Source organism: Homarus americanus, unplaced genomic scaffold (assembly GCF_018991925.1).
Source record: "Homarus americanus isolate GMGI-L3 unplaced genomic scaffold, GMGI_Hamer_2.0 scaffold29478, whole genome shotgun sequence".
In the NCBI taxonomy this organism is placed as follows: Eukaryota; Metazoa; Arthropoda; class Malacostraca; order Decapoda; family Nephropidae; genus Homarus; species Homarus americanus.
In genome coordinates this window covers 382,768-408,719 of record NW_024747997.1, presented here as the reverse complement: position 1 = coordinate 408,719, position 25,952 = coordinate 382,768, and the positions used below count along the sequence as shown (strand labels likewise).

Genomic DNA, 25,952 nt, shown 5'->3' with positions numbered 1-25,952 from the left:
ATTGCTGGATATGACTCATTTACAAACCTTTCTCAAGAAATTTGCAAGAGGGGTGTGGTTATCTATGCTAGGCAAGAACTTAGAGCCAGCTAGGCAAGGGTACAGGGAGAGGATGTTTTGAAGAGTCCAAGAGGTGTAAAATTTAATTAAAAGGAGGGGACTTACTTATCGTGGGGTGTATCTACAGATCCCAAAACTGTGGCCCACTAAATCAAAAGAACTTAAGAGCCTTAATAGACAATGCGGCAATGCTCAACCTTAGCCACCTCCTTATCATGGGGGACTTTAACTATGGCGACATCGACTGGAGAAACGAGTTCACCCTAAATGACTTGAATAACCCTGCTACTCTTTTTGTAGAAACTCTGAGAGATAATTTTCTGTTCCAACATGTTAGGGACCTGACACATTACAGAGGGGAGCACACACCAAAGCCACTGGACCTCATCATAACAAACGAGGAGGGTATGGTGGCCAAACTGGAACACCTTGCCCTAGTTGGCACCAGTCACCATATAGAGTTGTCATTCAGATTTAACTGTTACCTAGTTCAAGATAAGGCCTGGCCAAGGTGCAAATATTACAAGGGAAATTACAACGGGATGAGGGGTATCCACTGGCCTGACTCATTAAGGCACAAGAACGCAGATACTACGCTGAATATCATAACTAGTAATGTGACCAATTTGATCGATAAATATATAGGTACCCAAGACCAAACCCAGTGCCTCTAGGACTGCGAGAGGAACCCTACACATGCGGCTGTTGACAAAGTTAAGAAGAAAACCCAGAAATTCAAGAGTGAATCAAGGCATGGGTTGGGTCAAACGATGAGCAGGAGAGGAGGATATATGCAAGAGCTAGAAACCAAGTAAAGATAGAGTGTAGAAGGACTGAAAAGGAGTTCCAGAGGCTGGTTGCAAGCGAGGGCAAGTGAAACCCAAAGGTGTTTTACCGCCATGCAAAGTCAAAATTAAAAACGCGAGTAGAAGTATCAGACCTGAGGCTTGAAGATGGTAGTTATGCAGATTCTGACCAGGATAAAGCTGAGGCATTGAACAGCTTCTTTTCCTCAGTGTTCACAAGAGAGGATGCGATTAACCTTCCTGCGTTTGAGGACAGACGGTTCGACACAGCACTGACCCACATTGTGTTCACAGAAGAGGGTATTAGAAATAAACTGTCAAAGCTAAAGGTCCATAAGAGTCCCGGCCCTGACATGGTGCATCCCAGAGTGCTAAGAGAGTTGTGCAACGAGCTTGCCGAGCCCCTGAAGATCCTGTTTTGTAAATGCCTGGATGAACAAAAGGTCCCTAGTGAATGGAAAGTGGCTTATGTGAGTCCTATCTTCAAGAAGGGCGATCATCACTCCACGAACAACTATAGACCGGCGAGCCTGACCAGCATAATATGTAAAGTACTTGAGAGTATTATCAGAGATGCCGTGATGGTACAGTACATCTACTACGAAATAACCTTGTAAAGGGTTGCCAACACAGTTTTATGCTGGGGCACTCCTGCTTAACACAATTGCTCAAGGTATTGGATATTTGGACCCATATATCGACAATATATACCTAGATTTTACCAAGGCTTTCGACAGTGTACCCCACGAAAGACTGAAAATCAAACTGGAAGGGTACAGAATTCGGGGAAATGTCCTAGCGTGGATAGAAGACTTTCTACGTGACCGCGCACACACACACACATGTATAAAATACAGGCAAAGGAAATTACTGTCTCTAGAATGAATGGCTCCCTGTCCCGCCGCAAAAATGCCGGCAACTTTAAACTACCCACAGACATTCTTGGGTACAACCAGGGTGTCATCCGCGAATAATAGAGAACAGCTAAATAAAAATCCACGAATTATCCAGGTGTACTGTACTAGAGCAGATGGTTAACACCAGAATGAGTTGTTCAATTTCATAATTTTTTTTTTCACAGCTGTTCTTTGGATAAGACTAAGTAATAAAAATAATATGACAACTTTTACTTTTAATTATAAGTATTTTTTTCTATCAACACAACAATCATATATCACCTGCAGTGGGCAGGGCATTAAGGATGAAGGAAATTGTGGGGTAAATCACAGTGTAAAAATTATCATGACACTAAAATGATGTCTCTACATGCTTTGTATGTGAAGAAATTAATTACTTTTCAAAAATATTTTCTGAAGAATCTGCCATTGTCGTGCCAACTCTCACGTCCACAAAAAACGTACAATACTCCATGATGCTTTGACAAAGTTGCTTTCATTACTACCAGATATCAAAATCAGCATTTTGTTTAATACTGCAGGAGAGTCCGCTAGAAAATTAGGTAAGGTTAGGCAGGTTTCTTTGGTTAGTTAGGTCAGGTTCTATTAGGTTCTGTACACTGTCATATTGTTTTTATTACCGTCATCCAAAGAACATCTGTGGAAAAAATTAACAAAATGAAACAAAGCATTCTGGTGTTTGCCAACTGCTCCAGAATTACTTGTAAAAATAGTAAAAGTGAAATTATATATAGTGCATTACTCCATAAATTTTTGTCAGTTTCTCAAGGTTGTTAAGTTTTCATCTTTGGTAATCTTGGAGCAGATGGTTAACACCAGAATGCGTTATTCAATTTCGTTCATTTTTTCCATAGATGTTTTTTGGACGTTCTTAAGAGCAATTTCCTCAACTTGGTGCTAAGGCTGAACCACTCTACTCTCAATAATACCAAATATTGGTGTAGTTAGTTACTGGGTCTGGTGCAGGAGGAAACAAATTTGAAATTGAACAGGAGGCAACAAGTAAGTCATGGCCTCAGTGTCCTTGGCGAATTTACAGAAGCCGTCCATGAACTACCAGTAACTTTGACTTTATATGAAAAAATATATAAATAAAAATTCTGGTCAATTTATGAAAGAAGCCAGGTTTCAATATTTCCATAAAAGACATGTTTTTCCTATAGTTCTTGCTGTGATTCAAATGAATCTGAAGTACTAATCACCCTAATCTAACCTAACCAAAACCTGGCTACTACCTTAAATTTACCCAAAAATTTGTTCTTGTTTTAAATGAAACATTGTTTATGTCAATTTCCAAAGTGCTGTACTGAAAGCATGAGGGGCTAATATGGAGGTGTTAAGTTATGCTAGGTAAGCAAGGGTGGATCAAGGGGGGGAGAGGGGAATCCTGGAGGCTCAGACTCCCTTTTCACCATCCAATTCCAATACTGTTTCTTTAATGCAGAATTGTACTCAGGCGCTTTTGTATAGTAAAAAGTGTATATGGCTTCAAAATGGACTCAAAATGTCCGTAATATTGATGATCAGATTTAAAAAAAAAATTCTTTGGGCTTATAACTGGATCCGTCCTTGGTTAGGTTAGGTTAATTTGAACTTTTAAATAAACACTTTTTAACACATTTATCATAACTACGACAGTGTCCACCATAAAACACAGTGAAATTGGGGCGTTTTTAAATTCGTTTTCCATTAAAAATCAGCACCTGTGAAGTAAATAATTACCAATTATATCCTTAAACCACGAGTACATCCAGGTAGCAAATGGTCAATAAACAAAATCCTCTCATAACTACTGGTTTAGTAATGCCTCACTAAATATTTATCTAAGTCATGAAATAAAATATATTCTAATAACACCATCAGCACCACAGCTCTCCAGCCAACCTAATAACATTAAACATCACAGTGCTAAATGGCGTTAAATACACAAATATTTATAAACCACAGCGTTCTGTTGAAATACATACCATATTTAGTAAATCTGCACCTTAATAATACTGGTGTTAACTGCTTCACAGGTGTCAAATTAGAGAATAATGAAGTGGATCAACCATAGTGAAGGTGAGTAAAAGGTTCTCTACAGACAGTACTGAAACAACAACAAACAAGTGTTGCCATATGCTGTACGGGTAGTAAGGGGTGTCAAGGAGCCCTCCACGGGTCCCTCTCCTGTCAGAGATACCCCCCCCCCCCCCCCCCAATGCTTTCGTCCACTGTCTTCTGGGAAACTCACTTTTTTGCGTGTGTATTAATTACTGAATATGTAATTTTTTCACGGTTTTAATTTACAGTTCAGCATGTAGCGTATGGCGCAATTGAGCGCGACATGTTGCACGTATTGACCAACTGAACACAACCACCGACGGTTAATTCTGAATACTGGGTGAACAGTGTTGCCACAACCGAGGTACAAATAATACCCAAATTGTGACAATGTCAACAAATTTCCCAAATTATGCCAATTTAAAACAAATAAACCATAACTTATATTTTCATTAGACATGTGATTTTAGCAATTCCTGGTTTAGTTTTTGTCACTGTTGAGGTATTGGCAATGTTAGAAACGTGCTCTTAGTCAGGTAGTAGCATGTAAAACAAATATGACATTTCATATAGCTGGAGAATCTGCAATCTGTACCGAGGACGACAGTTGTAGCCGAAACTGTTTGGATTATATTTTCGCCTGTCAGGGTGTAGGTATGGGTTTTCTTCTGTACTGTATACAGTATATATATTTAGGTTGCTTCATTTCATATGCACAAAATCTCGCTTTTTCTCTTTGATTATTTATAATTATAATATCCATGTGGGCATTTACACAAATAATCAAATAAGCTGCTCTTAAAACCTTCAAGCAAAGGGATAAACACGTTCTTTTCTTTTATCCTCTTCGCCACTGATCGGCTCGTTAGCCGCTTGGGCGATCAGTCACGTCTCTGTTACTTTTCCTTTTCTTTTATTCTCTTCACCAAATGATCGACTTGTTTGCAGCTTGGGCGATCGGTAACGTCTCTGTTACACACTATTGGCAAATACTGGGCATGCACCGGCTCCTGAATATACCTGAACCTGCTCCAGTGTTGTCTTGAAAGAGCTCACACTCGGTGCCGTCACAACACTTTATGGAAGATTGTTCCAAGAGTTTACAACCCTCACTCCGAAAAAGTTTGCCCTCACAGTTTTCTGGAATTGCAGCTTCTTCAATCTTGAGCTGTGACCCCTTGTGGGGCAAGGGGTGACCTAATTGAGGTATATAAGCATCTCAAGGGGCACTACTCAGTCGAGTGTCCTTACTTGGAGCTGGTAGTTGCTCACCCCACAAGGGGTCACAGCTCAAAATTAAAGAAGCTGCAGGTCCTGAAAACTGTGAGGGCAAACTTTTTTGGAGTGAGAGTTGTGAACTCTTGGAACTATCAACCAGAGTGTGTTGTGACGGCACCGAGTGTGAGCTCTTTCAAGATCAGACTTGACCAACACTGGAGCAGGTTCAGGCTTCAGGTACACTCAATAGTAACATCAACCAATAGCCAACTAACGGCATCTGGAAGGTCCTTGCATGTCAATACAGTATTGCAAATAACAAAAGCTCTGCCTGCCAAAAGTTATCAGTATCTTGGATAAGCATTCTGTAAAACTCCACACTGTCCAGCTTCCCTCTTACCATATAACCTCTTGAGGTTCAAAACATCCTGCTTCAGATTCTTTTATCTTTGTCATAAAAACTCAATGGTCAATGTATTTGATGGTCACACTTATCTGATCTCTCCCTGTAGATTATTCGAACACATAATTTCTGCTGTGCCTTTATACTGTAAGTAATATCTCAATTAACTGAAATCCCCATTAGCTGGAACTCTCCAATAACCAAAATTGAAATTGGCTCAGAATTTTTCGAGAAAATAATCTCAAATCCAAGTCTGTGAACTAGTTTCCGAGGTTGAAAATCAGACGTATTTTCTGTAATATTCCTAGATAGCTTCCGGAAACTGTCCAATTTATTTTCCGAGTCTGGGGGCAAATTCCGAGGCTGAAATAATTCTTAATTCTTGAAAATTCCAGAACCTCTCTCCAACTTTTTCCCTGAGTTTGGGAACAAATTTCCAGGATGAAATAATGTACAATTTCCGGAAAATTTTGAGGATTTCGGATTTTTCCGGGTTTGAGAGAGTCATCTCATTACTCAGAAAACTCTCATCTTCAGAAGAGCTCTGCACCAATTATTTCAGCTAACTAGGACATCACTGTACAGTACAGTGAGTTCTGCTATAACGCGTGTTTTGATAACGCGAATTTGCTCTAACGCGATTTATGAATTAGGAACGATATTTGTATAACGCGAACGCTTGTTTGCTATAACGCGATTTTTGCTTACTATTTCTCCAATTTTGTGGTACAGTGGGGTATGCTATAACGAATCTAATTGGTTCTAGAACCTTGTTCGTTATAGCATTCATTCGTTATAGGATTAATCCCTTCCAGGCCCCCAAATACAACCACTTAACACTGAAAAATATAATATAAAATTGTAAAAATTGTAAAAAAGTGCATAAATATGCATCTAAACCCCTGAAATAAAGAATATCATTAATATTTGTAATAAAAAAACAATAAATTAGAAAAAAAAAAATTTAAATAATGTTCGTTGTAGGAGTTTCGTTCGTTATAGCATTCTCAATTTTATAGGTAAAACCGTTCGTTATAGGAATATTCGTAGTAGGATCCGTTCGTTATAGCATACCCCACTGTATTAACTGTGAATATAGTAAAGAAGAATATCAACAAGAAGCGTTCTGGTGATAGAATTCCCGGTGATGATCGTAAAAGAAAGGATATAACACTTGAAGAGAAGCTCGATTTTATCAACCTCAAAATCACCCTTCTCCCCCATCAAGTAAAGTGTTACATTTACTGTATGATTTCATTATTAGATATGAATGTAACATTTATTTAGACTGTGCTATCCTTTGTGTTAGGCTAACTACTAAATTTTTTCGATTTCGAGTAATCTGCACCTAACCCTATTTTCTCTATATGCCCTGTTATTTCTATTACGCGATTTTCTATAACACGATATTTTACAAGAACACAATTATCGCGTTATAGCAGAACTACCTGTACTTACTTACAGTAGGTTTACTGTTGACAAAGGTTTTGGGCATATGCATGAAGATCAGTTTGTACAGAATAATATAAACTGGTACAAATGGTCAGCTTTTGTGCCAGTAAATTTCTCTTAAGACATTAAATACCATACAAGACTTCAAACCTTATTATATTCAGACTCACTCAACCTTTCCCACCCTTTTCAGATATATAAATTAGTTTTTTATGACTCAGTTTTTTTCACACTAATGAAACTTTCTGAGCTTACTAAAAATTTTAAACAAGAAACAGTAATCTTTGTCAATATATATTTTCTAGGTAATAAAATAAATATATACTGCATGCAGAATAAAGTTGTAACAGAATATAAAGGCGTGCAATAAATCACAGAAAACTGGAGTAACCAAGAACACTGTAATTGGCTAGTGATGATGGGTTGTGGTGTAAGCTGGCCAGAAGCACAGGAGAATTTTCTTTCTCAATCAAGCAGTCAAAAATTGGTTCACAGAGCTGACTAACACAACTAAAAGCATGTTTGGCTTTACTAAACCAAACATTTGTGATTTATACCATGATTATTTTTTTCATTACATAGATTATACCCTTTTAGGTAAACTGTAATGCAAAAATGATTCAAAACTCAAGGAACATGTTAAAGTTGATTTTTTAACATATGGTACAGTAACCATTGAAGTGGTAACTGGTGTAACCCCAACAAAAACAATTAACACTAACTTCTAATATTGTACTACAGTACATAAAAAAACTAATTTCTTCTCAACCTGCAACCAGAACATTAAGTTTTTTTGCATTGACTTTTAGAAACTATTAAAACCAGCAGAATATAATTAGCCCATCAGTGATGATACAAAGATGTTGCTGCACTCCAACAACTGAAATCTTTAAGCCTTTAACAAGGTTACTGATCCCAAGTCTCTTTCTTTAGGTTTTGATCAACGTTGCTAGTGTACCAGGAACAATAAAAGGAATGACAAAATCCTACCTGATGAAACTAAAGTTTCACAAGACAATATATGTTGCTACTCTGAACATTAAAAGGAACAGAAGACCACCCTCAAATTTTTCAGAAACAAATTAATACTGTACATTTTCCCCTTAAACAATCAAGCATTTTCCAACTTTATGTAAGGTGGCTAAAAAGTACATAAATAAGCACACAAATAAACAAACAAACAAACACACTTTCTTTTCAGTTGTTGGTAATCATCCAACAAAACTTTAGTTACTGTGGTGAGGCCAGAGGTCTACAGACAGAAAGATGGACAGCACCTGCCTACCAGTTTTTGTTGCAAGGGATAACAACAAAGTAATGCTGATGTGCTCGACTTTTAAGATGAATCAAAAACTTCCAATGTGTACAAGATCATTCCTGTGTTAACTCGTATTTCTCATCTTTGTGAATATTGTCGCCTATTGCTGAATTTCTAAAACAGGATGGGCTGATATGATGAATTTTTATAACCACAGTACATATTATTATTAAGATTATTATTAATATTTTTATCATGTTTTGCCAAATTATTATTACTATTCTTATCACAGTTTGCCAGCCTATAATATTACATTCACGTGAAATAAGGTTTATATAAAAACTACGAGAAAATTCCATCTTATATTTTTCAGTTAAATATGTCAACACTCCCGAGGTGCTTCCCAGTATGTTGAAGTATTTCCTTTCCCCTCGTGATAAAGACTTTTCCAACATGTAGATGAGATGGTGATGAAAGCAAGTGAAATGAGTTCCAGTTTTGAGAGCAATGTTCACCCAGTCCTTGACACATTCCTGAGGTGTAGTTTTATAGCCTGCGTACATTGCTGGGTTTTCGAGCATTCCTCTTGCTGCCATAACACCTGTTGATATTAGTCGTGTCAGTGTCATAAAATATTTACATAATTTTTGCTTTTATGGGTGACAAATTTCATAACTCCGGAAAATTATGATAAAAACCGGTGATTGAAAACTATTACACAATTTTATGACATACAGGGAGTTATAAAAAATATTTAGTTAAAATTCATAGCTATATGTTTGAGATACTGAGTCCACACACACGCATGCACGCACACACACATGGATGCCTACAATTCATGTCACCCTCCAGCACGTTGGCAAGGTAAAATAACTTATTGTCCATTATGAGACATGCAGATAAAAAATCAAAAGGTACAGGCTATTTAAAACTGCACAAGAATATATAACAGTGTATTAAAACAAACATGGATCACAATACATAGGATCACTGCACTTTTTTTAACCCTAAATCTACACAAATATGCACAACATTTATCCAACTTCATCCAACAAGATATTTCCTTTAATATTGCAGATCTAAGCCCAGCTACACCAGGTTCCTTCACTTTGATCACACATAAGAAAATATCATTCAACTAACAGATCCCCTGATGAGTCTCTCTAAATTTATATTAGGTATACAGAGAAAAGCATCTACTATCTTACATTAAGAAGACACTACACACAGTTGTTAAATCCAGGCAAAATGAGAAGAGCATGAGGAGAACATCACACTTACAACTGGGACAAATTATCATGAGTTGGGGGGTTAACTGTCATGAGGAAAAGTGAATGAATAATGAAAGGGGATATAAGGAGAAAAACAAAGATAATAAAAATAATGTAAAAAATTAGAATATACTTTAGTGAAAGTGATTAAGTGATTGAGTGAATCAAATGCCTACAAGCACAGATGGCTGGAGTAACCAAGATGAAGGTATCATGACAGTAAACACATATCTATATACAGCCACTCCTTGACTTACGACCTACTCGACTTACGACCACCCGGACATACGACCGCCCCAGTCATACCAAATTTTTTTCCAAATTACGTATTTTCGAGTCCCAACACTAGTGATTGCGCTGTGTACTGACAAAATTTTCGTTTGCAATTCCATTTAAAATAGCTGGCAAGCATAAAAGTGAGAGTTTTGTGGTGCTGAGAAGAAAGAGACACCCATTTTAGATTTTCTATGTATTATTTTTGCATTTTCAACCAATTCGACTTATGACCTGGATTTGGGTCCCTAACCCCGTCGTGAGTCGAGGAGTGGCTGTACACTATGTTCATAGGGAGACTTAAGAAAAATAGTTGAAAGACAAAAATCATATTTATGAGCAAAGGTAAACAACGTAAATTTACAAAACTATTGCAACTTTTCAAATATCTCTCATAACACAACCATGAGCTACATTACCCATACCATCAACTCCTGTAACGTGGTGTATCCGGTGAGCATCATCCATAGATCGGACATCACCGTTAGCAACTACTGGAATCTGGAGTGCACTCTTGATATCTGCAATAGCTTCCAGGCACACCGGGTCACCTCGCTGATCCTGAGTGCGCCCGTGAACAGTGATGAAGGACGCCCCAGCAGCTTCCATTTGTCTTGCAAAGTCTACTGTGTGTCTGAAATAATTAAGGTACAAAGTTTTTCATTTTCAATACCAAAAAACAAAAACAGGACCAATATCCACATGTCACAGGTTCAAATTTATTCCCAATTTCATAATTAACTTTCATGGACTTTTTCTGATAAATTTTATATTTGGTATCTAACTCTTGTAAAGTTTTAATTCCAACTGTCATATGATGTGTTAATTTTTTTATGAATGATAGCCATTGTCCCTTGTCCATTTATTGCATTGTCATAATTATGTAGTAGTTTGAGGTAAGCACTGGAGGAAATAATGGCAACATATATACTCCTCTGTCTGGGTTACAGGTCACACAGGAATGGTTCGTCAGCTTGTTTGCTCATTTCATCAAAACGGGGATCAGCTGAGAATCCATACACCTTGCATTATAAACCTTTTTAATATGTTACCCTCTAGTCCAGCCTTAGATTCATAGTACAGTACTGCATATTGTATTTACATAATCTGATCATACAATTTTAGTACTCATCTTATTTTTAATATCTATATTAGTTTGACTAGGGCAGTTTATTTGACTATTGTGATAGAGCCTGTGCCCCAAGCCAACTTGGCAACTGCAAGGCCAGGACATTCGCTCTTCACTCATCTATGTGTCTGGTGGTCACTGTTGGCAAGGTTTGACTCTTTCTTCCTAGGTTAGCTATAGGGGTGAGAGATCTAAGTCTATTATTTCTCCCACATAGGCAGAAGTATTCAAAAGTGTTTAATTTAAAACTCATGTATATATTTAGAATTTTATTATACAATATATATTTTTTTCCTTGCAATAGAGTATAATTACACAACCCAGCACCCGCCTTTTGTTGCAGTTATCACTGGCTCAATAAATCATTATACAGGTTGTACTCATATAGTGGAAACATGTGTGTATATTGTACTCCAAAGCTGGTCAATAATTTAGGAATGTTCTGGTGATTAAACATTAAGAAGGAGAAGTCCAATTAGAACGGAAGAGCGTCCTGCAGGTTATAACTGGCTGTGACACAATTTTGCAACATACAGTATACAATTATACACAGCTACAAAAGCACTGTAAGTATTGTATATAAAATATTGTGGTAACACGATGAGATGTACTTATTACTACCATGCTATTGTACTATTCCAGATGATACTAAATGTTACATAATACTTCCTTGAGATAAATGTATAGTATATATCAGGTGCCTCAAAGAGAGCTCAGGTTCTCAACTGGCTCAGCCATGTTAATAATGTTATTATTATCCACTCTGTATCTGTGTTTTTCTGGCTAAATAAACTGTTTCAATTCAATTCAATTCAGTACTGGGTTTTCTCTTATGTCATGCACTACAGGAAAATTAGTTGTTTTTTCAGATGAGGGAATCAACACATCAGTAAAGATTGGATGACAAAAACCACTGAGGTCTGTAGACATCACACCTCTCAGTTTCTTCCTCTGAGCTCACCTAAAATTTGTTATCTTGTAAGATCGTCCGAGAGCCATTTATGTGACCCCAGAGAAAGAAATTGAGAGGTGTGATGTCTACAAAAGTCAGTGGTTCTTGTCATCCAATCTTTACTGATGTGTTGATTCCCTCACCTGAAAAAAAAAAATCAAATCTTCATCAAAATTATGTGAAACACATACAGTATGTCAACACTTTACTTTATGATTCTGAACTCTGCTGATATGCTACAATATCATTGTTTAGTACAGTACATAAACACTAAACAGTCACCTTTACAAAGTCACTTACATATTTGGTTACATCCCACAATACTAATGATTATGGAAAATGGCAACCATCTCCGCATGACTCTTAGCTTATGAAGCTCTTTCTTATGATTCATAACTCTTATAAACACTTTCCCACTCTGGTACATAATGCCTAGACTCAAACTCAAATGCAGTCTCACTCTTCATTTGTTGACATTCATGTATTCAAACTGTTATAACAGATGTGTTCTGCTATAGAAGTATATATTGTACTGTACATTGCCCTGAAAAGATAATCAATATTTTTTATTCATTTTGACATTGAAACAAGATGCACTTTTGTCTGGCAGTATACATGAGGTTTGTTTACAATAGACTTATCAGTTTGGCTAATAATGAGCAGAGCTGCACGTTAAAAAATAAAATGTGTCAAGACATTGTCACTCTAAACCTGAGTTTTGGATTACCAAACCCTATTAGTAACCACAGAAGTTGTAATAGTTTACAAATTTCCTCTCACATAATTATCTACTTCAGTATGAAACATATGTGACTAATCACTCCCAATAATCTGGTTCAGGACCATATTAAGACACCAGAGATTATCATTTGAAAGCTTGAATTCAGCTTTCTATAATGCTATACAAACAAGAATAAAATATTTCATTCCCTTAAAGCTTGCTGGGGTTAGGTAAAATGGACCCTGTGAGAATGCAAAATCTGCGAGTTTTTCATGCCAGCCCCAGGAGTGTGCAAAATACATATACTGTATACTGTAAATAGCTACTAGTACTGTACACATGTATAACAACATTATGTATGCATAAGACAATATGATAAATTATGAAATAACAAGTAAATAAACATAAACATGGAATAAAACTGAATGGACATTAAGTCCATACAGTGATAGTTGTGGTAGTGACAATGCAAAGACAATACCTCTGAAATGTCAGCTGATCTGGTGCACAGGATGTAAACAATCCCTGTACTGGACAGTTCCTAGTGAACATGCCCGGTACCGATAAGTATTTGTAATGTGTATACCGTAAGTACCTATACGTATAATTATATCCTTTTGTATTAAATTAGGTAAATTTTATTAATAATACCAACAAATGTTTGATAATAGGTCCATAAAGTGATAGTGAGCTGTGGTAGTGAGAAACATGATAGCATATAGCCAGTGACTAGGCTTTGCCAGTACAGTAGACTATTAAATCTGCAAAAATTCTTTTTCCAAAATATACCTCGCTAATTATAGGGTGCATCTTATGACCTGGGAAATATGGTGCTGTTTACTGTCCTGTAGTGTTGACTCCTCTTGATCCCTGGCACACAGCCTCTGAGTTTCCATGGGACGCAAGCTTTAAAACTGCGAGCTTTAAGGGAATACTGTACTGTACAAATATTCTTACAGTCTTTCCAAGAGAGTAGAGTAATCCACTACAATTATATGTGACCAGGGCTATGTTCACCTTGTTTCACCTACAGCTCATATTAGTATGCAATACCTCACTCCTTAATATGTATAACATGAACATGACTGTCACTTTTGCCACACATTACAGACATCACCCCCCCCCCCCTTCCCCACTTCCCCAATTAGGTACAAACATGGATTGTCATTCAAACTAATATGGACAAGTAGCCTGGTAAGTATATGATTCAGAGCTGTCTTCTTCCTCATTACTGAAGCTTCTGTGCCTTTAAGACTGAGAAAAGTGTATTGTTGATCAAGGAGGTGATCATATTACAGTACTGTAGTTGGTTTGATAAGAGTAACCTTAAATATCTTTTAAAGTAGGATCAGGTGTAAGGTTTAGTAGGTTATGCCCATGTAGTATCTCATTCTCTCCCATGTATTGTAGTCTCTCTCACTCATGTAGTCTCTCACTCTCTCCCCTTTACCAGTGATCCTCCACTTACTCATCTTCCAATCACTTGAGAAAATGTTTGCTATTGTAAAAATGAAGACTGGTGAAAAAATATCAACTAATGCTGCACTGTATTAAGATGACTATGCATGATGGGAGAGTCTGTGTTTATTACTAAATCTGGCATTCCTGAACGATAGTGGAAGAGGGCTTGTATAAGAAAGAAATATATACAGTATAAAGAAATATACAAACCCTCAAAATACACTTATATAAAACTTAAATAATACAAAACAAATATGGTAAAAAATAGCTTACTTATAATCTTTGTGGAGCCTGATCTTGATAGACACAGTAAAGTCGGGATCGGTGACAGTGTTACGGGTCTGGTGTATCATATCGGCCACGAGGTGAGGTTTGTGGATGAGGCAGGCTCCGTAGCCCTCGGCCATGGCCCAACGCTGCGGACACCCACAGTTTAGGTCAACACCATCGCAATAGCTGTGGAATTGTAGAAGATATTGTAACACATCCCCTTGCTCGCTGTCTGCCAGTATAAAAATCTCTAGAAGTCCTGGTGCAACATAGCGGTGGCAGTCACCACTTCCTGCCTCCCCCATGCTTCAACTTGTTTCCGTAACACCAGATAACATCACAGCAGGAACCAATCACATTTTAGAATCGTAAGTCCCGCCTCCACAAGCTTCGCCCAATACGAAGTTTTAAAAGTGGTTGCATGGCTTGGGAGCTCAGAATTCTGTGGATTTTCAGTTGGCTCTTCTTTCTTCAATGTGTTAACCTGTGGTGGTCCTTCTTTCCAGCGCATTCTCAAGTCTCATCAAGGCCAACTAACTTATGCTAAGTCCTTTCAGGTGTACAATAAGTACACATGAAAGGTTTAGGGATGTGTCAGCCTTAGATATGGGCTTATTGTAACAATTGTAACCTACCTGTGAACCTTCCCAGTGATTATTTCTCGATTAAGACACAACACTTATTCTCCTTGCCCAGTGATTCTTACCAAAGTGTTAACGCGCATTTCTCAGTCTGAGGCCATCACAGTATTTATACAGCTCCTCCCCAACTTACGACCACCCGCACTTACGACCAGCCTCGGTAGTACCAAAATTTTGTCAAATTACGTATTTTCGAGTCCCAACGTTAGTACACAGACAAAATTTTCGTTTTTAATTCACTTTAAAATGGGAGACAAGCTTAAAAGTGAGAGTTTTGTGGTGCTGAGAAGAAAAATAGACACCCATTTTAGATTTTCTATGTATTATTTAAGCATTTTCGACTTACGACCTGGATTTGGGTCCCTAACCCCGTCGTAAGTCGGGGAGGAGCTGTACTCATATTTCCTTTATATATCTATGTGTTTTCAGTGTTCATACTTTTCTCCCTTTTATCAGTGATTTTATTATTTCTCTCTTGTATCAAGTGATTTATCACTTTTAACTTTTTATATAACTTTTTGTGTGTTTATTTGTTTGCAAATATTAAGTATAGTTAAAAGAAAATTACTACAAGTTTAATTCCCCTTCATAAGTGATTTATTCTCAGTCTAGTAACTTCCATTTATTATTTTAGAATTTTATCTGGATCACATCTTTATTTGTTTATGAGTGAAATTTATGGTTAATGTTCTTGCCTAACCTTAGACTTTAACCTGTGACAATAACAATGCTTCAATAGATCCCCATCTCCTACAAAACACACATCCCCTCTCTGTCCATCTGTCTTGTCCTCATTATGCCTCTATCTACCGGTAATTCCAATTCATCTACCTTAAATAAATTTTTCACTACTGTACCTTTGCACACAAGTATATACACTTGGCCATAATTCACAACACTTGGCCATAATTCACAACATTTAACTTAAGAACTGATCAACATGCCTAAACCAATTCGTGTGACTGTTTATTTTCAACTAGATATGAAGCGTGTATGACCAGAATGAACAAAGTGCCAGAAAATAATGGAGACCTCTGGCACTTTCTTTGTGATCTGCTGCCTGCCACCCTCACTGCCCGTCACTTTTATTCTGAGTCTCTCTTGGGATACAAAGGTGGTTTCTCTATCCTTTTGTGAATAAATATTGATTTTGACCATAGTGGCACTTTGTCCACTCTGGTTGTACATGCCTAATACCTATTTGATTGATGAAGCAGATAATGAATTTTCTTGCCTGTTTTTCATAATTGCATAAAGGTACTTAAATCATGATAATCACTCTATGTCATACTTCTCATCAAAATAATACTGTAGTGTCATTATTTTCAAAATCAAAGGTTCATTAAACAAAATAGACCATCCTATAAAATAACTTAATCAATTAAGCATTTCTTTATAATCTCCCCTCCCCCCCAGGTTGTCCCCCTGAAAAGGTAAACACTACAAGATACACACTGGAGATGAGGATGGTCTTCTCATGATGTTATTGGCCACAGCTCCATAAGCTGTCTATATGTACAGTCGGGGTAAAAAATCTTGAACACTTGGCAATATCTGGCATCTACATCTGAGTTATACATTCATGGGTGGGATATACTGATAACACTACTTGTCATCACATATTATGCCTGAACCACAAAATGAGATAAAACTCTCCTTAATACCTAAGATCTTCGGGTACTTACATGCCAAATACTGTCAAGTGTTCAAGACTTTTGACCCCGACTGTACATCTATATACAGTTGTAAAGTATATTGGTGGTACTGTACCATACTAGATTTGGTGGACATTATGTAACCAAAAGATAAGTAGTAGTAGTAGTAGTACCTGTACAGTGATATCCCCGTTACCCAGAACAACTGGTGCAGAACACTTCCAGGAGTCAGAGATAATGACACCGACTCTCTCAAACCCGGAAAATATCTCCCATCCCTGTAATTTTTCCAGATACAGTACTGTACGCAATGGGAAAATTTTCTTAAAATTTTCAAGAAATTGTGTATTATTTCATCCCTGGAATTAGCTCCCAAACCCTGAAAAAAAAGGAGAGCGTTTCTGAAATTTTCTTGAAATATTCCACAATGACACATTATTTCATCTTCAGAATTTGTTCCCAAACCCGGAAAAAAAATTGGAGAGAGTTTCTAGAATTTTCAGAAAAATGTGCCTGATTTTCAACCTCAGAAAATCGTTCCCAAACCCAGAATTAAGAGAAATTTTCGAAAAAATTTCTGAACAAATTTCATTTCCAACTAAAAGGGATTCCAGCTAAGACAGATATTGCTACCATGAACCTGAGTCGCTCTCTTATCCTAATCTCACAGCCTCTCATTACTGGAATTAAGATATGGGATACAATTATGAACAATGAGATCAGAAGGAGATATTGCATTTTGAGAGAAGTTAATGATTCGGTAAACTTGTTCCAAAAAGTATCATTAAAATTTTTTGTGTCAGACAAGATGACACAACTGAAAAAAAAAAGGATTCTGACAACCCTACTGTACGGTGTTTATTTTGAAATTCATTATACCCCTCTGTAAACATACTTTTTGTAGCGAGTGTACAATACATGTTATTCCAGAATGCACTAAGGTCCAGGAGAATTGGTATAAACTAGAATAAATATGGAAAAAATGATGATGATGGAGTGAGGTGCACAAGAAGTGAAAGTTTGTCAAACCTCCCAAAGAAATTTAGTAACTAGTGTGTGTGTGTTAATGCTTGTACTGTACAGTGCTAGTACTGTACACTCGCTTCAAAAGGTAGCTTTATGGAAGGGTCTGATGAATTTTAAAATTAACACAGAGACTCCTGTTGTCTCATTAGGGTTATCAAAACCTTCGTCTGTTGTGTCATATTGTCTCACACAAAATCATAAAGATACTTTTTGAAATGAGTGTACAGTACCTGTACATACAAAAGCAACTTGTTGTAGATGAGAAATGTGTTACACATGCAGACATATTACACACAGTATTCTTCATGTGACATACTCACGGAGCAACTAATTTTGTAGCTTGAGCCCAATCTTCACCTTTACTTGCTGCAAACTGCACAACTAAAGGGCGGTCCTCTGAAAAATTGCATTTGTTATATTATTCTTGGTTCAGTACTATATGTTTGTTATTTATACCTGTAATGAATTGAGCTCACATGCTTAGGAACTTATAAACATTAAAAAGGCAGGAAAACAGACACAAAATCACAAGCAAGATACTGTACTGTACAAATGAGAAGAAAAAAAAATTAAAAAATTTCCTTCAAAAGATAACTATAGCATACAAACATATTACGTACTTGTTACATCATTATTACAGGTAGTAAACTGTACAATAGGTTGTAAGAATTATTAATCTTTAATAATTTTCTCAACTGAAACTTTGACTTCTCTCAGAGATGATGTGAATAAAATAGTATAGTGTACACTAAAAGTTTTTACCACAAACAAAAAAATAAAAATGTTCAACTCAAACTTTGCTTCCTTTCAGAGAAAGAATAAATAAAACAATAGTTACATGCACTGTACTGCAACAATGCTTTTCAAACCATTAAAACTGAAGCTTTGTATGATGACTAAGAGAAAATACTGTATAGAAAAGAGTAAGGTATATACAGTACTGTACAGTACTGTATATACCTTCGTCACAACAAAAGATTTAAGTTACTTCCTCATCTATTTTATGAACACTATAAATTATATTTTCTTTATACTGTACCTGTATACTGAACACCATCTTTTCCTATTTTTGCTAATTTCTTCAAATTACAAATCATTTACCAGTACAGTACTAACCTATTATAAACATATTTTACAGGTACAGTATATATTGATCTCAGCCATACCTGCACACCCGCAGATATGATAGAAGTATTTAAGTGGGTGAAAGGAATCAATAAAGGGGATATAGATAAAGTTCTTATAATATCCGAGCAGAATACGACTCGTAGCAACGGATTTAAGTTGGATAAGTTTAGGTTTAGGAGGGAGATAGGAAGGAACTGGCTCACAAATAGGGTGGTGGACGAGTGGAACAAGCTTAGCAACTTTGTAGCAAGTGCTGGAATGCTGGAAAGTTTTAAAAGGAGGCTACATAAATTCATGGATGATAGAGAGTGGTAGTAACTCTCGACAGGAGCTGCCATGCACAGGCCAACCGACCTATTGCAGACTCCTTATTTTCTTATGTTCCTATCCCTTTTTCCTTTAATGATATTATCGGCACATTACACACTAAAAATTATTCCGGGTCCAGAGACACTACAAAACAAACAAAAAACTCACCTTTACATGTAGTGAAATCACTATGTCTGGCCCGAATGGACTGTATGAAGCAGTCACTTATAATCATAGGAGTGAAGCAGAGATCACACCCATACTTCCTCACAAGTGATCGAAATGCCAGTCTGTAAAAAAATAAAAAAATAATCACAATGAGACATAAAACAAAAAAGATACAGTACATATGGCATGTTAGCAAGTGTTCAATTCACCTCAACACTTTTAAAAATCTTACCACAATTATTTATGTAAATATGAAAAAAAATTACTGAAAAAGGGACATGACCAAAGATACTATATTTTAGGGATATTCTGATGTACGTACTGTATAGGGTATTTTCAAGAATTTTTTTAATAACTGGAAAGCAAAGTTCCAGAAGGTAGTTCGTTAACCAAAACCATTGTTTCAATGGGATTCTAGGTAATTGGTTCCAGCTCACCGAAAATTACATACAAAGTAAAAATAAATGCAGTAAAGTACACTTACTTTGAGGTGTGTATGTAGAAGGGTCCTGGTTAATGATGATGCTGATGGGAATTAGAAGTGGGGGTGGAGGAGAAGGGAGAAGAGAAGGAAGTGGGGGTGGAAGAGAAATCACCCCACGCTTCATGCCGTCATTTCACCCATGAAATTTTAAGTTCACTAGGTGTAATTCAAGATTATTTTCTTTAAATCAACACTGCACTACACTATATACAGTATTGTCAATATGTTAAATAAATTTCATTATGACCAATAATTGAACAGTAAAAACATAAAAATAGTTTATGTTCAAGAGAGCCACAAGCAAGATGTTACCTCCACTGACCAGAGATACAAACTGACCGCCTTGGTGGGTGAGTCAAGTGGCTGATTGGCGCACCAAAAACTAGTTTCCTGTACTCCAATTATGTTAAATAAGTGTTAAAATGACTAAAAATTTTAATATAAAGCTTGGAAAATTATTGAATAGTACAACCTTCTTGATATTTACTCAAATGGGAATGAATTTAGGCCCTAGAACCGATTACTGTATTGGTGGACTAATAATCCAGCTGGTGAGCAAGCGAAAACATGTTGACATGATTTCGTAAGAATTTCGTGAACCAAATTTTTTTCGTTAACCGAATTGAAGATTCTTATGGAAGGTAATTCGTTAACCGAAATTTTGTTAACCGAGGGATCACTGTACACCAAATATTATATGTACAGCATAACATAATTTTTCTACAAAAACTCAAATTAATATTCTCATTTTCCTTCTTAACTGTGATACTGTCATCAAGAACCTGTACTGCATTACCATTTACTATTACAGGTGGTCCCTGGGTTACGAACTGGTTCTGTTCCTGAGGACGTTCTTAAGTCGGAACACATGCTATGTGCATACCATACATACAGAATAGTGTTTAAAATCCCACATTATCACAGCCTAAGTCCTTATATACATCTAAAATTCCTTAATTTAAGAGAAAAGAAGAAATAGAATGACAAAATACAGTAAATAAAAGTAAAAAATAAGTCATCAGGAAAATGAAATTCAGTACTGTACCCTGTACTGTAAATTTAAAGTTTAACCCCATTCGTATCGGCGTTCGTTCGTAAATCGGGACCCCCTGCATACAAATATAGTGCTGTAGCTAAATATGTGATACTGTACAGTACATATGAGTATGCAACATTGTGCTATACAAGGCTCTTCAAGCATTATTACAGTCTGAAGTTAAAGAAGTTTTCTGAATTGAAAACTGTCAGAGCTAACTTCACTGGGTTACTGTATAGATTAGTCATGTGCTTTAATTAACTACCAGTACCTACTGTAGGACATCTCACTGTGTTTTCATCATATATTTATACAGCACATATATTTTTTCAATTTCATTTAAGAAATTGCAATTTGGATCACACACAGTGGGCAGGGCTCTGAAGTAGAGGAAAATTGTGGGGTGAAAACATGCAAAAAATAAACTGACGAAATCAAACCTAACTACAGTATTACAGAAAAATTTAAAAAAGTGTAATACAGTACAGTACTGTATATAAGAGCAGGCACCAGGGTTAAGGAGCTGAGTTATGGGGTGTTGGTGGTACAGTGGTAATATGTGTAACTCTCACCAATGTCTGGAGTTCAAGCCTTGGCCTGGACACACGTGAGAAGGGTGTTATCCAGTGTGACCCTACCAATCATCACAGGCTTCCTAGTCCTCGGTTTTCCCCTATACTAACATTGGATAAACCAATTGTCCAACTGGTCAGTAAGCTGATAAGTGGCAAATATGATTAAAACAAAAATAATAGTAAAAAGTTTTCAGTTTATCAAGAACATCCCCAAAATGGTGGAGAACTAAGTTTTTGCCAAATAAAAGGATCAAGAACCTAACCTCATAACTCTCAAATATCAGTATACAGTACTGTACAAGTCTAACCTAATACTGTTTAACCATAGAAACCATAAGAACCTGACTTAACCTCTAATTGAAAGGGGCTCTGTGTAAACCTAATGTAACCCAACAAAAGAAGACATATAGGAACCTAAAGAAACAAATCTGAAATTAAAAAGTCAGAACAATTCAAAATAATAAATTTATGGCAAAATTGTCATAAATCATTGCAATATTTGTACAGTATTTGGATGGGGGCATAAGGTAAGGCACCCGTTTGTGAAATGTTAATGACTATTGGTACGGCAGCCTAATGTGCGTGCGTGGTGAGCAGACTATATAGTTACTAAGATGGCATTCTTTCTTTCTGATTTACCTGACCTAACTTAACCTAACCATTAACAACACAGTCCATCAAATGGGAGTTGTACCTATATCCAGTGTGATTTTTGGTGTCCATTTTATTTTTTTGGGGGGGAGGGGGGGAGGAGCTCTGTCTCCCTACAGTATATAAAAATCAATATAGAGTTCTGTGGCTGACCTTTTCTAAATCTTAACTGAAAGCATTAATGTTCTATGTTGAAATTTAATACAGTAATGAGGTGCACAACTCATGTAACTCCCCTCAGAGTAACCTACCAGCGTTGTGATGGAGAGAGTGAGCTCATTCAAGGTCAGATTTGACCAACACTACTGCAGGTACAGATATATTTTGGAGCCAGTACATGTCCAGTACTTGCCAACAGTGTGTAACAGAGACGTGACCGACCGCCTCAGTGACTAAGAGTGTGATCAGTGGCAAAAAGGATAAAGTAAAAGGAAAGTACGACCAGACTTGACCAACAACTTACCTAAACACTCTTCTGAGATACTAAGGTTCAGTATATTAAGTTTGGGCTAATATGGAGGACTTCACAGCCACTTCCCCTGTTTCAGTAAGTTAGCCCACGGCAGGTGTTTATGCCAGATTATGCTAGGTTAGGTTAGGTTAGGTTAGGTGAGGTGAGGTAAGTTTAAGGTTAGGTTAGGTTAACTAAACTTGAACTTTTAAATAAACACTTTTTGACACATTTGCTATAGTTGCAACATTGTCCACTATAAAACACAGTAAAATTGCAGCATTTTTATATTTGTTTTCTATGAAAAACCAGCGGCTGTGAAGTTATAAATAATTACTTCCTATGGTTCTTGTTATTCGAACAAATCTGACCTTCGTTTCTGGTGCTAACTTCCCATTTTCGAGTTACCCCCCCCCCCTTCCTCCATGACAGGGATGGGGGAAGGACCTAACCTAACCTAACCACTACTATCCTAAATTGACCATAATGGTAATGCAAGCCATTAAACAAATCACAAACATCATTCTCCTCAGTTCATTGTTTACATATTGCCGAGAACAGAGCTCTTCAAGGGGAAGTTATTTCTCGTCAGCGCAGAGAGTGTCATAGAAGGAATTGGTCTTATTTTTGTTAGGTAATGTGGTTGCAAACAATAAAATAATGGAATTCAAAACCTGGCTATTATCCTAAATTGACCTTTATATTAACATCCCGTCCGGTTAATATTGATGACTGGCCCGCAGACGAGTTATTTGTTTTATTTTTTATTTTCTTACTTTATTTTCATCTGTGAGGTTTGTTTGGTTAGGTTGGTGAGATCTAACAATGCTTCCACTGCTTGTTTTTCATATCAATTAAATTTAGGTTGGTTTTAATTTATAAATAACCACTTTTTAACACATTTGCATAAACTACGACAGTGTCCACTATAAAACAGTGAAATTGCGGCATTTGCATAATAGCTTTCTATGAAAAATTGGCCGTGGCTCACTTACTTGGAGTAACGGACCATAGGTGCACATATTGTAACTAATTCCTTGTTTTTGAACAGTTCCAGCGGTTTCATGTAGGGCGTGACAATTTCACCCTCATCCATGTTAATTAATACCAAATACTTGAAGATATTTATTGTACAAATAATACAACTTGAACTGTTGACGAGAACCATAACATAAAACAGTACGGAAGTATTATAAAGTTGAAATAAAAATATTCTACACATTTTACTTATTTCTCTCTATTAATTTTAACTAAAACACTTTAATCAATCAGTAAAAAAAAGCATAAGGATTAACAGGTGATTTAAATAATACTTTGAGAAATTATTTTTATGCCGTAGCCCCTGTAAGGGTATAATGTTATGACGTCATGACTGCGTTAGATAAAACTGAATATTTTCCTTTTGTTCTTAAGGGATATGGCTGAAATGAGTACTACAATGGCCTGTGGTGATCAAGCTTACAATATCCGATTTGTTCAAGAGATAAAGAATCATCTGTGCATTTATAATTACACACTTGCAGATTACTCAATAAAAAAAGCCACAGACAACTCATGACAGACAGTAGTAATTGAATGAGATACAGACAAGTATAGTTATATTGATAAACATCCATATACAGCCTAGTGCCAATTTATAGAAAGTGTCAGTTAAAATGGACGATACTGGCAAGTATTTTTGCAGACATGACACTGGCCATGTCACTGGTTGGATTTTACACAATATTTCCATTACCAGGGTTAAGCTGCTGCAGGTTTTACAGGGTAATTTGCAAAATGACCTCTGATTGACTTTGTCCTTAACTTAGCTGTTAATGTATTTATATCTGTTACATCAGGGTCGTGTATATCATCGATATCTGGCTCTTCAGGAGAAAGGTGTAGCTAATACCCGTATAGACGCCCTTCGTTTTTCTTAACATAGTTTTGTAGAACACAGGCACATCGAGTGATGTTGATATTGGTAAAATTTGAACAAGCAATGGGTGACATGCACTTGATTTTTTTTACATCATTCCAAAAGTGCATTCGATAGTTTTTCTACATCTACTTATTCTATTATTAAATATTCTTCTTGTATTTGTAAGTTCTCTTTGGACATGGTATCATTATATATGGTTTGAGGGGAAATGCTTCGTCGGGCACAAAATAATAAGGAAAACCTGTCAAATTCCCATCAAATGGTAGAATTCCAGCAGTGGGAAAGTTAAGTCCTCACCGTCACAACCTCTCCCAACATACCCTGCGTCAATCATTGTAAATAGCCCTTCAGCATCACAACATGGCTTAAGTATAAACGAATGGTATGATTTGCAATTAATGTTTGTAGATACTGAACCGGGAGTTATGGGAAATTCCAGAGATGGGGGAAACGTTCTGGGGTTCCTAGCACTGGCATATATTCTGATGGAAATTCTCCTATACAGCTTCTGTTGTCTCAGCAACAATCTTGTTGATAATATTATCACCGCTCACAATGTGGGATGGAAGTGCTTTGAACGTCATTCCCGAGGCCATATGCATTTAAATCCTTTTTTCCCATTTTTTACAGTGCACAATCGCAAGGAAAGGTGGAGACATTTTTGCACGGTATTTGCACGTAAAATGAAACTCCCACCTAGTGGATCTGGCAGGAGCAGCACAAAACCTCATTACTTGATGGATGTTATGCAGTTCCTTCTGTCATATGTAAAAGTACATCAACCCTCCTTTTCCTACGCTGCATATACCACAACACCACATCCTCCTCGTCTGGCGGCAATGTTGCTACTTGAAACTTGTTCGATCTGGTGAACGGAGGTCAGTGGAAGATCAGCTTAGGTCTTTCACTGCGAGTTGATCAATCCAACTTATCATTCGTGTTAACGCCATCACTGCTACACCGCCATTTTCCAAATCGTAAAACTAACAAACCCAACTAAATCTAGATTAAAACCCAAGGAAAAAATAACCTCACCTAATATTAGTGTTTGGTTTTCCTACAGAGTTTTACGCCGCCAACCTGACCTCGCGAACTATGGCACCGGGTTATAATATTCTAAGGAATATACAAGAACTACAAATAAAAACAACAAGGTTAACAGGACAGGTATAAAAATATCGAAAGTTAAAGAGTTGTGTTTGTAAAGCACATTAACGATTTGGGGGCTCTGGAACCACATATTTTTGGACCTTTCAACGAGACAATTCTTAAGTCATGTAAATTATTAAAACTATATAAGAGTGCTTAATACATTTTATTTCTACAGAATATCTACATTTTACTTTCTTTCCCTTAGATACTTAATGGCCACCATCTTGGGGCGGTCGTGCCGAGGGAAGGAGGCCTCTTGTTTTTTATAATATTGCCAAGAATTATTTTGAAAACTTTACACGTCAAATCTACCAAGTTGATTCAATTACAGTACACAACTACCAGTCAATTACTATTACAGCGTTTGTGATGCATTTTGACACGTAAAATTTGTTTTTCTTATATGAATTTAGAAAACAATATTTCTGAACATCCATTTACCAAGATACAATAACAAGTCAAAAGTCGTGAATGTGAGATAAAGAGCACATCATAACACAAGTCCCCCTGCAGACACGGGT

At 36.7% G+C, this 25,952-nt stretch overlaps 2 protein-coding genes across 5 annotated transcripts in view; both read right to left on the bottom strand.

The window, feature by feature from the left end:
• The window catches only part of LOC121879904 (protein SMG8-like), a 75,653-nt gene extending 71,502 nt beyond the window's left edge, over positions 1-4,151 (bottom strand). Inside the window, exon 1 of one of the 3 annotated variants that reach the window (XM_042386689.1) lies at positions 4,017-4,151. Coding sequence is in view for 2 of the 3 variants with exons in the window: in XM_042386687.1 (XP_042242621.1) it covers positions 3,751-3,753 (3 nt within the window). In the remaining variant the exon portion in view is untranslated. Of the gene's footprint in view, positions 1-3,750; positions 3,947-4,016 lie in introns of those variants that run through there. The other 2 variants (XM_042386687.1, XM_042386688.1) reach the window with 2 other exon arrangements.
• Positions 4,152-8,084: 3,933 nt separating this feature from the next.
• Positions 8,085-23,530, bottom strand: LOC121879923 (tRNA-dihydrouridine(20a/20b) synthase [NAD(P)+]-like). Of its 2 annotated transcripts, none has more exons than XM_042386740.1 (6): positions 23,354-23,530; positions 19,162-19,283; positions 17,877-17,952; positions 14,238-14,420; positions 10,127-10,335; positions 8,085-8,758 (listed from the first exon to the last, which is right to left on the bottom strand). In XM_042386740.1, the coding sequence occupies exons 1-6, from the start codon at positions 23,524-23,526 to the stop codon at positions 8,271-8,273; spliced, it is 1,251 nt and encodes a 416-aa protein (XP_042242674.1). In that variant the 5' UTR covers positions 23,527-23,530; the 3' UTR covers positions 8,085-8,270. The 2 variants fall into 2 exon arrangements, with proteins under 2 accessions (XP_042242674.1, XP_042242675.1); XM_042386741.1 differs by lacking the exon at positions 23,354-23,530 and adding an exon at positions 23,135-23,247.
• Positions 23,531-25,952: the final 2,422 nt, after the last annotated feature.